This window comes from Populus alba, chromosome 19 (assembly GCF_005239225.2).
Source record: "Populus alba chromosome 19, ASM523922v2, whole genome shotgun sequence".
NCBI classification, from domain to species: Eukaryota; Viridiplantae; Streptophyta; class Magnoliopsida; order Malpighiales; family Salicaceae; genus Populus; species Populus alba.
The window spans coordinates 520278-540335 of NC_133302.1; the positions used below are offsets into that span (position 1 = coordinate 520278).

At 34.4% G+C, this 20058-nt stretch overlaps 2 protein-coding genes across 8 annotated transcripts; one reads left to right on the forward strand and one right to left on the reverse strand.

Moving 5' to 3' along the window:
* Positions 1–205: 205 nt before the first annotated feature.
* On the reverse strand, positions 206–14999 carry LOC118044950 (probable disease resistance protein At4g27220). Of its 7 annotated transcripts, XM_035053417.2 has the most exons (13): positions 14773–14999; positions 14354–14451; positions 10657–13713; positions 10477–10567; positions 10304–10379; positions 9789–9911; positions 9265–9295; positions 8782–8852; positions 8610–8681; positions 8450–8522; positions 7814–7932; positions 7389–7600; positions 6617–7071 (listed from the first exon to the last, which is right to left on the reverse strand). In XM_035053417.2, the coding sequence occupies exon 3, from the start codon at positions 13688–13690 to the stop codon at positions 10670–10672; it is 3021 nt and encodes a 1006-aa protein (XP_034909308.1). In that variant the 5' UTR covers positions 13691–13713; positions 14354–14451; positions 14773–14999; the 3' UTR covers positions 6617–7071; positions 7389–7600; positions 7814–7932; positions 8450–8522; positions 8610–8681; positions 8782–8852; positions 9265–9295; positions 9789–9911; positions 10304–10379; positions 10477–10567; positions 10657–10669. The 7 variants fall into 7 exon arrangements, with proteins under 7 accessions (XP_073262888.1, XP_073262887.1, XP_034909308.1 ...); XM_035053416.2 differs by lacking the exon at positions 9265–9295; XM_073406785.1 differs by having other exon boundaries at positions 8782–9295.
* On the forward strand, positions 1381–2490 carry LOC118044931 (disease resistance protein At4g27190-like). Its single transcript, XM_035053404.1, has one exon. It carries the CDS (start codon positions 1381–1383, stop codon positions 2488–2490), a length of 1110 nt encoding a protein of 369 aa, XP_034909295.1.
* Positions 15000–20058: the final 5059 nt, after the last annotated feature.

Here is a 20058-nt window from a genome sequence, read left to right on the forward strand (position 1 = left end):
TGGAGGGTTAATCAGTAAGGAGGTTTGAAATATACCCTCCAAGCAATACTATATTTTTGTCTTGCTCTTCACTTTTTTCTCCAAATACACACCAAATTAACATTACTAGAATTCAACATTCAGAAATCATGCTTCTCTCTTTTACTCGTAGATTACATCTCATTTCCCGCAGGCTGGATACTAAATCAATTGGGAGATGCAGAGCTGAGTTCAACCCAACAAGTTGCTTCATCAGAGAGAAATAACTGTCATTTTTAGAGGATAAATGAACAAAATGATGATTAACACAGTGATAATTAAGACCATGAAGGAGGTTACAATCAACACTCAAACAGAGTGATACAGAACTGACAAAAAAAAGACAGAATATACAAGTCCATCCCTGCTCGAAACAATCAAGTTGAACAGCAGGTGCTTCAAAGTCTGGACAGCACTTAGGCAAGAAGTCTGTGACCATGCAGAGTGAAAGTAGAGTTTGTTAAACACATCCTAGCAGAATCATTACAACGTCTTGCACTCCAAACAAAGGTAGCAGCATGTTTCTCGTACATCAAGACAATATCACAAGAAAGAAATACCTGCAAAAGAAATGAAAACTAAGGATCTGTTGAAGGCACTAAGATGTCTATTTCCTTTGAATCTCTTTCCTGGCTGTTACGTGTGCAGAATAGAAAGTATATTATTTGTTATAGTACTTAATAATAGGAGCCATCCTTAAGTTTCGGGATTACCATTGAGAAGTGCTGAATAATATAGAAAACACAGAATAGAATACTATATATTAGTTTGTTATTCACTTGGCCAGAAACTCCAAGGAAAATCACTTGGCCAGAAATAACAGGAAACTCCAGCGAAAATCAATTTAGGAAGTCCTTGTTAGCAAAACAATAACTTCCTGCTTTAATTAGTTCCCTTAAATAAATAACTTCCTATAGAAATATCGTTGTCTCATTATTAATTCCTCTCTCTCCTCCCCTTTCTCTTGATCAAAACGTCAAAGCGTATCCAAAATTAAGAATCCCTTTGCTACCAACTTCAACAAGCAGAAGTTCTTCAAAATTTCCCAATTTCCCTCACCAAATTTCTTAAACCTTTCTTATGATCTGTGCTTCGTTTTCTGATTGAATCGAATCATCTCATCTGGAGTTCAACATCGTTCTTGCTTGCTTGGAAGGTGTATTCTACTTTCTTTTCTTGTTTTCTTTTTTTTAATCTTACCATCTTGTTTTTCACATGGAACTATTGTTTGCATCTTTGGAGTTAGGATCATTAATAGTTTCAATCAATTGGTCTTTCTTGGTTTATATAATGCATGCTTTATGGAGTTCAAGATAAACCGACCCTAAACCTATTTTCCTTCCCACAGAACGAGCTAGATTAATGGAGAACAGTAGTGGAAGATTAGTGCAGCCCGGCACAAGTGCCAGCTCTACAATGCTAGTTGGTCGAGCATTTGAACAGGATATGAAGGTGATACGGTCTTGGTTAATGGATGATGAAGTCTCAACCATTGGCATTTACGGAATGGGGGGAGTTGGTAAAACGACAATGCTGCAACATATCCGCAATGAACTTCTAGAAAGACGAGATATTTCTCATAATATTTATTGGGTGAATGTGCCTAAAGGTTTCAAGATTGAAGAATTGCAAGATCTTATTGCTAAATATCTTCATTTAGATCTTTCAAGCAAAGACGATGATCTATCTAGAGCTGTCAAATTAGCAAAAGAACTCGTGAAGAAACATAAATGGATTCTCATTTTAGATGATTTGTGGAATTCTTTTGAGCCACAAGAAGTGGGGATTCCTATCCCATTAAAAGGATCCAAGCTCATTATGACAACTCGATCAGAAATAGTTTGTCGGCAGATGAATAGCCGAAACAATATAAGACTGGATACTCTTTCTGATGAAGAATCCTGGACTTTGTTCACAGAGAAGCTTGGACATGACAAACCACTTTCTCCAGAAGTGGAACGAATTGCTGCAGATGTTGCAAGGGAATGTGCTGGTTTGCCTTTAGGAATTGTTACATTAGCAGAAAGTTTGAAGGGAGTGGATGACCTACATGAGTGGAGGATTACATTGAAGAGATTGAAAGAATCAAATTTTTGGGACATGGAAGATCAGATGTTTCAGATATTAAGATTGAGTTATGATTGTTTAGATGATTCAGCACAACAATGTTTTGTATATTGTGCATTATTCGATGAACGTCATAAGATTGAAAGGGGGGTGTTGATAGAATCGTTTATCGAGGAGGGGATAATTAAAGAAATAAACAGGCAAGCAACACTCGATAAGGGCCACTCAATTCTTGATAGACTAGAAAATGTCTGCTTATTGGAAAGAATTGATGGTGGTAGTGCTGTCAAGATGCATGACTTGCTTAGGGACATGGCCATCCAAATACTAGATGAATGCTCTCTAGTCATGGCAAATCTTACTTTCTATCCTCCTCCTCCCTTTTTTTTATTTTCTATAGTTTAACCACTAATTTTGTTTCATCATAGTACTCTTTGGTTATATTAAAATCAATAATCAAATTGTAGAATTTGTAGGCAGGATTCTATATTGATAAGGTAGAACTTATTTATTTGTGTTACTTAATGAATAAACTCAACTCATATTATAGTTTTGTTCATTTCGTTGTTATCTTCAACTACTCAATTGCTATTTTTTTTTTAAAATTACTTCAAAATCAATTTTAATTCATTTTTTTATTTGTATCTGCAGGGCTAAAGAAGAAGAAGAGGATGAAATCAGGATGGACTTTGCTGATGACAAACTTAATTCTAGATGTTTCATTTTCTTATTATATATGTGTGGTGATTTTAAAATTTAATGGTATTTTCTTTGAACTAGAAAAAAAAATGGGCAATACATTTTTTGTTTTAAGGACTCCTTTTAGTGGATTTTGTCGAAGCTTTTGATGATCAAGATTCTCTACAATATTCAAGGCAAAATTAATTAAATTAGCATAATTATACTTTAATTGATGCTTTTAGTTATCTTCTTTATCTTTTTATTGCAATACTATAATGTTATTTTTCAACTGTATTTTTATCAACACTATCACACACAACTTTCTTAACAGGCTCAGCTGAAACATCTTGCACTGTTTGTGAAACTTTAGCCTCGATCTCCATTTGCTTGCTAGTATCTTAGCATTTAACACTAGTCAATGTTTTTTCCTTTGTAAAACATAGAAAACTAGTCAATACATGATATCCCTTAACCTAGATGCATGACATAAGAATATGCATTTTCATGCTCTCGGTTTTAATTTATTTTTCTTATCATGAGTATAAATAAGACAGCCAAATATAGGGTGATTTTGATTTTAATCTTGCTTGTTGTAATTTTCCTGTTGCCTATTCATAGACAAATCTTGTATTCTTTTAGAGCATTTCTCGTACTCTTTAGCCTAAAAAAAGAGAGCAAGACAACCAAATATTCTTAATTTAAAGTAATCAGTAAGAAAACTATATCATATTTTATATGAAGCTTTCAACTCTAAAACTATTGATGATAATCACCGGATAACAAATCATGTTAACTTTTTTTAGCTCAAAAGTCTTGACAATCTTATTTTAAAAACATGCTCTTTTTAAAAATATCTTGTTCATACATTTTACAACCTTATTTTATTGCATTGTATTCCTGACAGCATGATGTTTAGTAATTTTTGTATACTTGTAGGACTCGCCAATTCTTAAGTGATTGCTCTTCTTACTCTTTTGCTTCTCAATCAAGGCTTTTCATTGCTTGAAGGTGACAATCACGTCACTTTTATCTTAGCAATATACACCTAGATCTTCTTAGAGTAGTCATTAATAAAATATCAATAGATATTATGCTCCATTTTTTGACATAACAGAGGAGAACTCTAAGGGTTAGAATAAACATGATCCACAGTACCTTTGGTATGATGAATAATCATACTGAATTTCATCATGTATTATTTACTATAATACAATGCTAACAGAAATCTAATTTTTCTGTTTTCTAACCACGTAACAAATCTCGTTTTTTCAACTCTGTCATCTTCCTCTCACTAATGTCACAGTTTCATGTGTCGCAACTAAGTAGGAGCATTCTGAATCAATCACAAATGATATATCAACTGAATGACTAATTGTTGAACCGATACTAAGAGATCAAAGAAGAGATGTGGTGCAATGCTTTTCGTCAACATCTATATATGTCTATCATGTATTCTCTGTTTCTTGTTCACATCCAAACAATTTTGCTGGTGTTTTCTTGTTCTTTAATGAGTATTAGAGATTATTTGGACGATAACACCATTTCCAGATATCAGATTCTATATTTCCCATTGTTGCACGTTCCTCAATCCTTATTGACATCAAGTTTGTTTGATTAAAGTAAACTGATAAGCCTTGTTTTTGGATTATGAAAGCTCATATTTGGATCTGATTTTAGGACTAATAAGATCAAAGTGTTCATAATTTGTCTAAATAAATTCGTTCTTGAGTGCTTAAAATTATCATCCCTAGTCTTCTACTATAAAGCTAGCTAGATGATGAAGAATCAAATGAAAAACTATAGTTCAATCCGGCATCTCATCATCAAATATTTGAGAAACGGAAAAATTTCTTGAACATGTTATAACAAATATTTGAGTAATGATTCAAGATTCTTACTATTTGATTGTTGATGGTGAGTAGCTCTCCGCTACGTTCCTGCAGTAGTAAGTAAAATGGTTTTCCATCATGCTTCTAAATAAGCAATCTAGGCTTTCTTCTGAAAAAAAGAAGAAACATTTTTATAATCACTTACACCCTCCCTCGAGAACACTCAACTGGACAGGAGCTTTTCCCAAGTGAAGTTTTTATAAGATAGATCCCAAAGTGAAGTTCTTGAATTAAGAATTTTTTTTATGGTAACTTTTGAAGTATGACATCTTTGGGTTAAAGCAGAACTTCAAGTCGAAATATAAATCTTGCAGAAACAGACACACACATTCTTGTTTCCTTCCAGAAGTCATTGAGGAACAGATCCAGTGAGTTTGTTTCCTGTCATTTACTCGTAGTTCGGATGATATTCATTATCATTGAATAAACAAAACTGATTCTGAAAAAAAAAAAAAGAATTGAATTTTTAACATATGAATTTGGAATCTGCAAATTATTTCAAGATAATATATATGATACAACATTTACTAATTAGATTTAACTGAACTAACTCTCAGCAGATGGCCTGGTTCTCCGTAAGAGTTTGTGGAATCAGAACAGTATGATCCGTTTATAAGTTTGGCTTGGATTCTGCCAGAAATGGTTTCTTATAGCCTTATATTTTGTGTTGATCGCGAAAAACCCAGGATCAGAAAGAAAGTCCTCAACAGAAGTTTGACCTTCGAGCATGCTCGCAACTTGAGACCTTGTAGGCCTAAGAGTTGGGGACGCGTTGGTGCATAAGAGAGCGACATTTAGTATCACCATAGCCTCCCCTGAAGAATACTCTGACCCCAATTCTGGATCAACCACCTCGGAAAGACTTCCTCTCTCTTGCAAAACATAGGCCTGGCAGAATCCCAGATAAATCCAAATAAGGATGCTATAATATATTCAAAATGGTAAAATGAGTATAGGAAGTTCAGCAGAAATAAAGAACGACAAAAGCAGATATATGTTTGTCCATCTAAAAAATGTCTTCGGCAGATAAAACAAAATGTTTTTTCCTTTGTAAAACATAGAAGACTGTTTGTGAAACTTTAGCCTCGATCTCCATTTGCTTGCTAGTATCTTAGCATTTAACACTAGTCAATGTTTTTTCCTTTGTAAAACATAGAAGACTAGTCAATACATGATATCCCTTAACCTAGATGCATGGCATAAGAATATGCATTTTCATGCTCTCGGTTTTAATTTATTTTTCTTATCATGAGTATAAATAAGACAGCCAAATATAGGGTGATTTTGATTTTAATCTTGCTTGTTGTAATTTTCCTGTTGCCTATTCATAGACAAATCTTGTATTGTTTTAGAGCATTTCTCGTACTCTTTAGCCTAAAAAAAGAGAGCAAGACAACCAAATACTCTTAATTTAAAGTAATCAGTAAGAAAACTATATCATATTTTATATGAAGCTTTCAACTCTAAAACTATTGATGATAATCACCGGATAACAAGTCATGTTAACTTTTTTTAGCTCAAAAGTCTTGACAATCCAGCTTGTAAAAATATAAAACATGCTCTTTTTAAAAATATCTTGTTCATACATTTTACAACCTTATTTGCTTTGTATTCCTGACAGCATGATGTTTAGTAATTTTTGTATACTTGTAGGACTCGCCAATTCAAACTCCTCGAGAACACCCAACTGGACTGGAGCTTTCCCAAGTGAAGTTTTTATAAGATAGATCCCAAGTGAGGTTCTTGAATTAAGAATTTTTTTTATGGTAACTTTTGAAGCATGACATCTTTGGGTTGAAGCAGAACTTCAAGTCGAAATATAAATCTTGCAGAAACAGACACACATTCTTGTTTCTTTCCAGAAGCCATTGAGGAACAGATCCAATGAGTTTGTTTCCTGTCATTTACTCGTAGTTCGGATGATATTCATTATCATTGAATAAACAAAACTGATTCTGAAAGAAAAAAAAAAGAATTGAATTTTTAACATATGAATTTGGAATCTGCAAATTATTTCAAGATAATATATATGATACAACATTTACTAATTAGATTTAACTGAACTAACTCTCAGCAGATGGCCTGGTTCTCCGTAAGAGTTTGTAGAATCAGAACAGTATGATCCGTTTATAGACATGCTATAAGTTTGGCTTGGATTCTGCCAGAAATGGTTTCTTATAGCCTTGTATTTTGTGTTGATCGCGGAAAACCCAGGATCAGAAAGAAGGTCCTTAACAGAAGTTTGACCTTCGAGCATGCTCGCAACTTGAGGCCTTGTAGGCCTAAGAGTTGGGGACGCGTTGGTGCATAAGAGAGCGACATTTAGCATCACCATTGCCTCCTCTGAAGAATAGTCTGACCCCAATTCTGGATCAACCACCTCGGAAAGACTTCCTCTCTCTTGCAAAACATAGGCCTGGCAGAATCCCAGATAAATCCAAATAAGGATGCTATAATATATTCAAAATGGTAAAATGAGTATAGGAAGTGCAGCAGAAATAAAGAACGACAAAAGCAGATATATGTTTGTCCATCTAAAAAATGTTGTTTGCCAGGTTGAATAGTTTGCGAATTTGACAAAACATTACAAGCAATGATGAAAAATTGACAAGAAACATAAGAATAGCTAGTTCACTTACAGATGCTGTGTGATGTTTTCCGATGAGCATTAAGCCAATAATAGCATCAAATATTTTACAAAATGCTTCTGATGGAAGGAAGAAATTAACTCACCAAATAGAGCACGGGACCGGCAATTGTTTTTCATGTACTCGTACACAAGCATTAATTGGTTTCCTCCAAGACAACATCCATACAACTCTACAAGGATTTGGATGTTGCAGTGCAGATATCATTCCTATCTCATTCACAAATTCACGGTTTCCTTGCTTAGATTTTGAGGAAAGCAGCATCACTGCAATCACAGTTCCATCTGATAATGAACCCTGCATTCAATAATGGAAGGTTCCCACCTCAAACTTATGGCTAACAATTAATAATTTGCTCTGCTTTCATTATTTTCTGTTCTACATCTAAAACTAGAAAGAATCCAAAGAGTTTATAGAGAACATTTGACCCATTGCTACAGCTATTTTTCCACCGCAAACTTATAGAGTGTAGTAAGGACAGATGAGAGAAAACATTAAACATTCAGTTACCTTGAAAACAGAAGCAAAAACACCCTCCCCGACATTGTTTGCTGCATTGAAGTTCTTGGTAGCAGCTTTCATCTGTTTTAGTGTGAAAAGTCCTGTTTGAAGATCTAGATCCCTAAGCTCTGCCAGACAGCAATTTTGGATGTCAGAATATTCAAATGTTCATCAAAAAAGTTCTGTTTTGTTTTCAGTATCTTAAAAAGAATATTAAACAGAGTAATTCTAGTTGACAGGAAAATGTTGAAGAGCTAGCGAATTCATAGAAAATATTTTTAAATCTTCAAAGAAAATATAATGAGAATTGGGTAGTTAATTTTGCAGTCCAAGTATAGATGCCAAAGAACTTTCTATTTTTTGTTCCCCTTTTACAAGGAGCCCAAAAGAAATACCAATGCCTTTATCTGCAGAGAGTTTGTCACCAAGCCAGCCATTTCTCTAAATGACACCTAGTACTAGAAGGGCAACATAAACTGCTCCAGCAACTGTCCCAGTTTCTATGGCTACCACATTCCAGTTTCTACACCTAGTACTAGAGAATGTAACACACTAGCTACAAATATATCAGTTAATTGGATGGTCTACAGCACAGTTAAAAAGTTTTTCTTGTAAGGTAGTAGAAGTAGAAGAACTCCAACTCACAATGTTTCTATGGATTCCATATTACACAGAGGCGGGAAAGAAGACCCTCTTTCTGTAAGTCACCAATCTCCTCCTACGAGTATCATAAAACATAACATCATGCTGTCATAAACACATTATATATACATAAAAACAAAATTCAGAAATTCTGATTGCTTACAAATCACTTAGTCTGGTCAAGGAAGCAGTGCTAGAAGGTATAGTCCCCTCAAGAGAGGAAGCTTGTATATGACTGTAATACAAATAGAACAACAAAAGTATCCATCAGTTATCAAAAAAATTAAGACAAAAAGAAAGGGTGGATTATAAAGAGGTTAAGGTAGGAAACTCACAGTTTCTAAACCTGTGTTCATTACTGATGATAGCAGGTAACTTCCCTGAGAAATTATTATCATTCATCCTCCTAAAAGGTGTCAAAGAAATACAAACTCAGATTTTTTGTAAGTAATATTGTTTACAATAAAATTTAGATATAAAGATGAAGAACATTACACGTATGTAAAGCAATATTTGAAAGAATTCCATTAACATTATTTCCACTGAATTTGATCCATGTGCATGGTTGAATTATCAGCATAGAAGATTCAAAGATCCAAACAATCTCGGAAAGTTAAATATGAGATTTTTTCTCATCAAAACCAGCTACATTTCCTGTGCTTATAGAGGATGATTATATATCTGTTGGGGATAACCACCCAGCCGAGGTAAATCCAAGGATAAAGACATGAAAAATGATGAGTAATCAATGCTTTATGGGTTTATAGACCTGTGAATTCGATTAAACGACACACAAAAAAGAAAAAGTGTCTGCTTACATATCTGTCAAGTTGACCAACTTGCCAAGTTCTGCAGGCATAGTAGGAGTGATATTATATGATGCAAGATCTATAAACAATAAACATGAAAATGAAAATGAAGAAAAGTATTACAGTTTCTGTAAATTGATCAGTTTTCGAATATCAGGTGGCATGGGTCCTGAAAAATCATTTCCTTCAATGCTTGTGTAACAGGAATGAATGTGTTTATGTCACTTCATACTAAACAGTCTGAATGATTCAAAATCCATACTTAAAGCCTCTAAATCCTAGCCAGGACAGATCAATCTGCCAACATTTCATGATGCACTATTCACATTGTCCTCGTTACTGCTCCTCTAAGTGCAAGGTACTCCATTGGGGAGGTACAAAACCAGTGAAGAGAATACGGGTAAGGTCCATTTTACCATTTATTCACACTAACTATTCAACGTGTTCACATTACACTGCTTTAATTCCTTGAGTCTAATGAATTACTGAAGATAGAAACTCCAAAGAAAATCACTCGGCCAGAAATAACATACTTCAGTACTCGTGTCAGCAGCTAGCATGGATAAAACTATCTCCTTCCTTATAAGCGAGGGCTCTGGCATCGCTTCCATCTAGCAGACTGTAACTTGCAGATCTGTTTGGCTTTTCCACTTGCTCTGTCAGACCACAATTTTGGATGTCAAAGAGAATACTCATAAGTTGATAGAAAAAGTTATGTTCTGTTTTCAGCATCTACAAGAGAATATTAAACAGAGCAATTCTAGTCGACAGGAATTGTTGAAGAGTTAGCAATTCATAGACAATATTTTTAAATCTTCAAAGAAAAATACAGTGAGAATTTAGTAATTAATCTGGTAGTCTAAGTAGAGATGCCAAAGAGCTTGTTATTTTCAATACGAAGATAGTAGACATGTTAAAACAATTTCCTACCAACAAAAAATAAAATAAAATAACAGAGGAATCAATAAATAAGAGAAGGAAGTTTTTAAGGTTGGGATGATAACAGCAAAATGAGGAGCGTAAACGCAAAGATCTAATAAGAGAAAACCTTGTTGTAGTTGAATTTGGCTAAAATGTGTTGTTGCTCTCTAAACGCTTCACTCGTCTTCGTCTGGCTTCCTTACCTGTGGGTCAAATCTAATTAATACAGAGAGATTGCGAGAGAGAGAGAGAGAGAGAGAGAGAGAGAGAAGGGAGGATTTAAAGCATCTACTTGTTTACCCGTAATTCATTATTTATATCAAGGGGCATTGTCGTCTCATCCCCAGCCAATTCTACAAAGGGCAATGTTATAGATGGCCAACATTTCAAACTACACAAAGGGAAGAAGCACATCAGTCATTAAGTGGACACGTAGCTTAAGGTTAATTCATTAAAATCCAATTAAAACAAATTGCTTACTTTTAATTTAATATTATTTTAAGGGCACTGTCTTCTCTAATCCTACCCTCAACCTTACAAAGGGACGAAAGATAGCCTTAGCGTTAGGATGCTCCCACTCCACTGACTCCCACCATTGTTTTGAATCTATAATTATTTCTTTAAGGGAAGGGGAAGGAGATGGCTGTCCATTTTTAAGCCACGAAAGACAAATATCCATCCTCTTCAGCTTCTCACAATTTGTTATATCAATGGATCGGAGAGAATTGCAAATCAATTTTGCACAACAAATGCTTTTCAGTTCTGGTAATCTACTCAATAGCAGAGATCTTAACTTGGGGAGTTTGAATTCGTTGTTGCTGCTTTCTTCACCCATAACCCCTTCTTCATCTGATCTCGTTCCACCTATTATCTCCTCCATTTTCTCACAATGCGCAACTTTAATCATTTCCAGGTTTACAAGGTTTGGCAGCAAGACAAGAGGGAACAACTTCTTCATACTCTTACAGCCAGTACAACCAAAACATTTAAGACCAGAAAATATACCATTATAAGATGGCAATGGTAGTGGAGCAGAGCATAACCAAGAAGATGAGACCAAGCTCTCCATGCTATTGCAATCATCAATCCATATAGTCTCCAGTTGCGTTGCATATTTTATTAGAGAGAAAACATCGCATAAACTTGTTGCATCATCATATTTATAGATGTTCAGATCTTGAATGTCCTTTGGAAACATGACCTGAAAATCTCCATCTTTGTTTACATTCAAGTTACCCAAAACAATTGTTTTACTTCCTCGAGAAAAATGATAGTTCTCCAGTAGTAGTCCTACAGCAATTTTGTAACTGCTTAGTGATTGGGTATTATCCCGAGATTTGAGATACTCCACGTACTCAGAGTAACCTTCAAAATGGCATTCCAAAGTTTCCAACTTCCTTAAGCATCCTACTTCCTTTCCTTTAACTGTTATCGGAGCATATTGTCTACCAAAAAAATGTTTCTCATTCAGTTCAAAGACTTGTAGGCGAGAGAGTTTAGGCAACAACCCACTAGGAAACTCTTTTTCACCACATCCATTCATTCTAAGACACCTCAGGTTGCATAGACATTCCATGCCTTGAGGCATCTTTTCAAGTGCCAAAGAATAAAAGAGATCTAACCTCTTCAGTGCCCTGAGCTTTTCTAATGACGGTACATGCCTTAACATCTTACAATCAATGAGCAGTAATGTAGTGAGACTCACCAATTCAGAGACAGAATCAGGCAATTTTGTGATTCTTGTACAAGACAGATCAAGAACCTTAAGCCCATGCAAGTGCTCAAAAAATGAATCTGCAATAAGCACCAGTGGATTTTCGCACAACAATAGAGTTGAAAGACTGGGACACCTTGGTGAATAGCCGGAAGGAATTTCTTCAATCTGGTTACACATCAGTGAAACTCTAGTAAGATTTTCTGTCCACACCTCTGCATCCGGCAATTCTCTTAATCGTGCACCTGCTTTAACCATGTCTTGAGAGTTCTCTTGCAGTATTTGGATGGTCATGTCCCTAATCAAGTCATGCATCTTGACACATCTATAACGACCATAATATACATTACCACCTTCCAATAGGCAGACATTTTTTAGTCTATTAAGCATTGTGTGGCCCTCGTCAAATGCTTCTTGCCTGCTCTCCATTCTTTCAATTATTCCCTCGTCGATCAAATAACCTATCAACCCCTCCCTTCTAATCTCATGATCTTCAGGAAATAATGCACAGTATAAGAGACACTGTTGTAGTGCTAAATCATGTAACTGGTCATAACTAAACCTCAATAACCGGAATACCTTATCTTTCATGTCCCTACATTTTGATTCTTTCAATTTCTTCAATGTATTCCTCCACTCATGTAGGTCATCCACTCTCCTCAAGCTTCCTGCGATTGTAATAATGCCCAATGGCAAACCAGCACATTCCCTTGCAATATCTACTGCAATTCGTTCCACTTCTGGAGAAAGTGGTATGTCATGTCCAAGTTTCTCCTTGAACAAATCCCAAGCTTCACTCTCCAAAAGTGGCTTCACTTTGATTTCGCGTCGTCTATCCATCCATTGACAAACCCTTTTAGATCGACTTGTCATAATCAGCTTGCAACCTTTCACATCCACTGGCTCAGGAATTCCCACTTCGTGTAGCTCAAAAGTGTTCCACAAATCATCTAAAATTAGAATCCATTTTTGTTTCTTCCTTAGTTCTTTCGACAATTTGACAGCTCTCCGCAGATCATCATCTTCACTTGAAAGATCCAAGCCAAGACATTTAGCAATTAGATTTTGCAATCTTTCAATGCTGAAATCTCGAGACACGGTCACCCAGTAAACACAATAAAAAATGCCTCGTCTTTTTAGAAGCTTATTATGAATATGTTTCATCATTGATGTTTTACCGACTCCCCCCATTCCATAAATGCCAATTGTCGAGACCTCATCATCAATTAACCATGACCATATCAGATTTGTATTCTGTTCAAATGCTCGACCCACTAGCTTTGTAGAGCTAGTAGGTAATGGATCTCCTGTAGTCTCATTTGTGTTGCATGTAAGCCCTCCAGAAGAGCTAGCTCCTGCACCAGGCTGCGCTACTCCTCCAGTCCCATTCTCTGTATCATCCTCCATTAACCATCTACTGAACTCTTCCACACTTCTTCCAAGTGGGTGACCCATTCTATCCGCTGCTTGTGTCGTTCCTGCATCTCCTGCCACATTGTCGACTTCATTGTTTTGTTCTTGTGGAGTGGTTGAAATGGCATTATCATTAAAATTGCTTGAACTTGCTATGCCTTTATGTCTTTTGTTGCAATGTCGCATATCTAGAAAAGCTGCTTCTTGAACTTGTTGAGGAACTTGTCCACAAACTGCAACACCATGCCCTTCCTCTCTTGACAAATGCCATTTGATCCTCGAAATGGAAGTAGCAGCAGCAAATTTAAAGCCACAAAATGTACAGTTGAAACGACCATCATCCAACTTCTCAACATGATCCCAAAATCGATCCTTCTGTCTAGCCATTTTCACCGCTGACTTCTTTGGCCCTTCAAACATCAAATAAAAAATTGTCAAAAGTAAGGCATAAAAATGGATGTTGAATTAATTGGAAAATCAGAACTCAATCTTAAAATGAAAATTTAGAGGAAATCATTATTTTTTAAATAAGTAAGCAAAGGAAAAGAGTGCAAACCTCAACCTTACAAAACAATGCCATTAAGTGTGTTCACAAAATAAACTGAATCTTTATAATTAAATCAATCATTACAAATTCTAAAATTAAATAGGCAGGCACTTAACTATATATTTTCCTACAGAGATGCACTTCAAGCAGATAAAAAAATTATAACAACTATTGAATAATTTAATTAATAATTGTCAGAAAAGCAATCTAAGATAAAAATTTGGAAGAAATTCGGCTTGTTTTGAAGATAAGCAGTTGAAGTTGAAAGCAAAATGAACAAAGTTATAATATGAGTTTGAGTTCTATAATGCATAGAACTCAAACTCATACTTTTATTTGGAAGAATCAAAACAACTAATATCAACAGTGAATTTGGTATGAACTCTAGAAGGCAAGGACTTTAATAGTTTCTCAATAAGATTTCAACAGCTTGCGGTTTACTAAAAAGGATTCAAAAACAAAGACAGCAACAAAATGAAGAAGATGAAGTATAAACACTTTACCTGGATTCAAAAGAATTTTAACAAAAGAATCTGAAGCTAATTGCTGAGTGGGGAAACGTGTGGACGCGCCCCAATGTTGAAACTCTGGGAAAGCTGATCTGAAAATGTAAGCACAAGAATATGAGAAAGAGTAGGCAAACTAGTCACCTGTCAAGCTGACAAGAGGCACTCAACAGACAAAAGAAACCTTGAGAGCAGCTGTTTTCAAGATAAGTAGTTTAAGTTGATACAATATGTAAGAACAAAGCTAAATATGAGTTTTGAGTTCTAAAATAGATCAAGCAACACATATATAATTAAGTTCTACTTGATTGATCAATCTACAATCCTACTTATTAATTCTACAACCAAATGGGCAAATCTTATTTGAAACAAAATTAGTGGTAGAAAAACAAGAAAATTAAGAAAGTAGGATTTACCTTTCAAGCAAGAAAGATACAGATCAAGAACACAATACGAGATGATTCGATTCAATCATAAAAAGGAAGCACAGATCATGAGAAAGGTTTAAGAAATTTGGTGAGGGGAATTAGGAATTCAATGGTATACTGAGAGAGATGAAGCAGAAGACAATGTCATTTTTGCAGTAGCTGGCTACCATTATAGTAGTATGGTCAGCTCAATAATAATTAATTATTGTATTGTTTAATAAGGAGGAAGGTGCTAGGAAGGAAGCAACAGCTTTCCTACCAAAGATTATAGTATAAGATATAGCAAGTTGCTTTAAAGCTTTAATTATACGCAAGTGCTGCATATAATTAAGAATTATAAAAAAAAGAATCAGAAGCTGATTAACGTGTGGACCCACCGCAATGCTCAAACTTTGATGAAGCTCATATGAAAATGTAAGCACATGAATATGAGAGAGAATAGAAACATTTTAGTCTTAAAATCAGATTTTCTGAGGGAAAGCAGCAAAGTTGTTTGGTAGCGAACAAGGAACAAAGAACGCAGGACAGACATCCATGAAAGTGGACAGAAAGAATTGCACCTCAGCTCCTCTTTGATCTCTTCCTCGTCTATGCTCTCTGAATGCCTTTTAAAGATTCAGATCAAGAACACAATACGAGATGATTCGATTCAATCAGAAAAAGGAAGCACAGATCATGATAAAGGTTTAAGAAATTTGGTGAGGGAAAGTAGGAAATCAATGGTATACTGAGAGGCCTCTCTCTTAGTGGAAGACTAGCTATTAAAGTCACTGCAATTTGCAAGCAACTTTTTTTTTTTTTTTTTTTCTTTGGAGAAGTCAATAGAAATTGGCAGGAAGCTACAACTTCACCTACCAAAGGTAAACAGCTAATCCCTTGTGCTTTCTTTGCCATGTATGGAAAGACTAGTCTCACTTGCTCAATTTATTCACACTAACTATTCAACGTGTTATGTACTTTTTAATCTACCGAATTGATGTGAGGGTTGGAATGTTCTAATCAAGATTTAGTCTCCGTGATCTCTCGTTTCCCTGATAGTTTTTTGTATTTCAACACACGAATTCTAGCTAGTTGGTTTAACCGACCCTGACTTTGCTGTTACTATTTGCTTTTGGCAAAGAACTGGGATCATCAGCTTGTGTTGAATTTCATTATTCTAGCTTGTTTTTTTATTGGTGTTCCAAGTAGTCAGGAGAACTGCGGAAAGATGCTTTCCTTTCTGTCATTAGATTGCTTGTAATTGATTTATGTACATGGAAGAAATGCCAGATTTCCCAATATTCGAGGTTCTAGTGCTTCTGTTTTGGACTTTTGGTTGCTCAAATACTCTGGTACGGATACAGTAGTCCAGTCGATTTTTTATAAACTGAAAAGAAAAGAGATTTAACTTCAATTGTTTGACTTATTTAAGAAATAAAACCATTAAATACCAACTATTATTCCTGCACACATCACATTGTTACACAACCATTTGTAGATACACAAGAAGCCATAGCTAACTTGGAGATAGAAAGCACTCCGTAGCAAGTGCGTGTTCTTTTCCCGCAACCCAAACACCAGTTTGTGACCATTGCACATCCTCCCAGTTAAGATTCTCCTCCAACACCTGTTCAAAATCACAGATGTTGCAGTCAGTCTAGAAGGGGAAAAAAACTGAAGAAAAACGTAGCTACAAGCTGACAATACGAGTTTCTTCTGCAGTCTCCTTATTTGGCTTCGTGAAAATATGCCAAACTTTAACATCTAAATATGAAGAAATGTTTCAAGGAAAGAAATTGAAATGAAGTACCTCAACATGTTCCAATGGGATCCCAACTGACTGCATGACCTTCTGCGGTTGTGGTTTCTTACAGCGAGACCACCGGAATACATCAAAAAGAACATTATCACAGTCGTGCTTCTCACCGTTTGAGGAATGTGGGTGGTGACTGTGGAACTTATCTGTCTCTTCATGCACCTGAGAAGCCTGTGTCACTTTCCCCATTTTCTCTCCAGTAAAACAGAGCTCGTACCTTCACATAAGAAATCAAAAATTCAGAATCAGAACATCACTAAGAATTCACCGCATGAACTTCATGATTTCAATACCTCAGACTTGCACAACAAAAATCCCGTTTACTAAATATTTTACATATACAAACAAATATAATTTTGTTTTCTATGCATAAGCAAACAAGAAAACAAATAATGCCTGAAATTACAGAAGTCATCATCAAGAAATTCTGTGGCAACTTTCAGCAAGTTATAGAAAGAATGAAAATCATACAATACAGAAGCTAAAGCAATTTTACTATAAGACAAAAGCAAGTTATAGAAAGAAATGAAAATCATACAATACAGATGCTTTACTCTAAGACAAAAAAGCAAGTTATAGAAAGAAATGAAAATCATACAATACAGATGCTTTACTCTAAGACAAAAAAGCAAGTTATAGAAAGAAATGAAAATCATACAATACAGATGCTTTACTATAAGACAAAAAAGCGAGTTATAGAAATAAATGAAAACCATACAATACAGAAGCTAAAGCAATTTTACTATAAGACAATAAAATGTGCCTCCAAAACCTACGTGCTGTATCAAGTTAGAAAACACAAAAGAGAAAAAAAGAAGAAGAAAAGAGGGATACCTGCATGAATGTGTTTCTAAATACAGAACTTCCCCCTTCTTCAACCGTGCTGAAGTATAGAGAGGCTTTTTCAGACCCTTGCCAGCAACAATACTAATGCTGTATTTTATCCTGATACATTATGCAGGCATCAAAATTGAAACATTAATCATTTTACTAACATATAAGTCACGAAATATGAGAGTTAATGGACAACAGCAGCGACAAGAAAATTGGAAAAGTGCAAACACCTTGCAAGGCAATGAAAATTAGTGCCCTCATAGATAAACACTTAATGAACTATGTCATGGGAACATTCTAAACTCCAGTAAACTGTGTCATGGAAGCATTCCAAACTTCAGATAAGCATGTCTATTGGTTGGAAACTGTGGAGAGTTTATCGAATGAAATGTTAGAACTATAATAGATCTGGGGTGGTTAGGGCACGTGTAGTAAACTAATGTTACTACAGATGTAGAAATAGAGGATATCTGTAAAGTGTTGCTAAGAAAAAAATACTTAAAAAGCCTTTACAAACTTGGTAGATTTTAGTTTTGATAAACCAGAAAAATCTCATACAGAAAATAAGAATAATTCCCCAAAAGTCTATCAACTTCGAAACAATAAGATGAAACGATTACTCATGAAAGCACAGCAAAGATAACTGAATTTGTTGGGTGGATATGTAATAAAATCTATATGAAATCTAAGTTGAGATCTGAAAAATTGCGGCAATCATAGTTATCAACAAGATCTAGAATCTACGTACCAGGGCTCCTTGCAAAGGTTGCGCTGTATTGTAACTACACGTAAAAATATATTTGGTATTGCGGTAATTTTTGTGGTTTTGTTTTGATATTTATAAAAAATATTTTTAGTTGACGTTGGTTTGATATTTATATATGTTTGGTTAAAACTTGGTTGAAATTAAGGTTGAATAAAATATAATTTAATGAGTTTGGTAAAAAATACTTTTCAAAATTGAGGTTATAAAATAACTAAAAAAGATATATATTAATATTGATGATTTTGAATTTAAATATTATAAATTTAATTATTATTATTTTATCATTAAATAAATAATACTTTTATATCATAAAAATAAATAACTTTAAAAAAAATTGTGTATTTTTTTCATTTATCTTCATTCATCTATAAAAATAAAATATTTATTTTTAGATAATATTTATAATATTTGCATCATTGCATAATATTTTTTTCTTTTATTTTATTCAATTAGTTTAGTACATGTCTATTTTCATTATTTTTTGATTTAATAAATAAATATTTTTAATAATAAATTTAGTAAATACAACCGAATAAATGTTCCATGTTATAAGATTAAATCCATTGATCCATATTTATGTCTCAATTTTTTTTAATTTTGCTTTTAGTTATTGTTAATAATTATTTTTATTTATTTATACATATGATTATCTATTCATTTAATTAAATATTTATATAATCTTTTTGATTTATGGTTAAAAATGTTTTTTTGAAAAAAAACTATACAACCAGCGGTGTAGGCGTTAGTCAAAGGAAGTTGCCTTTCACCTTTAATTTTACTATTTTGAGAAAAACTATACAGCCAACCCCAATTTTGAAGCTGTGAAAAAGCTCATCGAAAAAGGAAGCACAAGAATATAAGAGTGCAAATTCTAAATACTCACCTATCAAGCTAACCTACCCTGAGTTTTCAGGATTGCCTTCTGAACAGGGATTCTAAAAACGAGGAAAAGGAAGCTATGATTGTAATTAAGTGTTTAATGTTGAAAAGTACTTAGCAATATAATCTTTATTTAAGAAAATATACCGTTCCTAAGCAGTACTCTTGTCAATGGAACTATTTTTTATAAATATGGAAAAACACCACACATAATAAGAAAAGGAAAGGCAGAAGACACATCTTAATTGGATTATCTTTATTCTGACGAGCATATACATACTCCACTGTCGAATAAAAGCATTGCCAGACAGCACCAACCAATCCAAAATACTCAACAATAGTGCCAACAGGCTCTCCAGGTGCGGAAGTACTGGTCGATGGGCGATGGAAACAGGGCAATAGGCTCATTATTTCCTTTCGTGACATGTAAATGAGTTCAGCAGTAGCAAGAAGCGAAGCTAAAAATGCCAACACCATGCCAATTAATGTTTCTACAACTTGTTTTTGCACTTAAAAGATCCAAAAAATAATAACATGTGACGAACAAAAAATAATATACCTGGATTCAGCTATTGATGTTCTTCAAGTGCTGGTTTGCTGTTTTTGCACTTAAAATATTTTAAAAAATTCTTGAACAACTAATTTGTTCTAAAAATAACACACTAAACTATTTACATATTAACAAGACCGACCTAACTAATTAAAAAATAAAAAATAAAATTGAAAAACAACTTCTAGATTTAATCTGCACAGTAATCTTAACTTTCGTCGAGTTTTTTAAATTTCATTATAACCTAACTATGGATTAAAAATTATATTTATTATTGTAGCACAAACATTTTTTTAATACATTCCAGGAACAAGCTGTTGAGCATTCCATGTCAATAACCCAGTTGTAGTTGAAACTTTGAAAACAGGAAGGTAATTATATAATTTAGAATGGCTGTGGAAATGCACAAAGTAATCCAGAGTAATGGGTGTTTTATTAAAACAGCTCAGA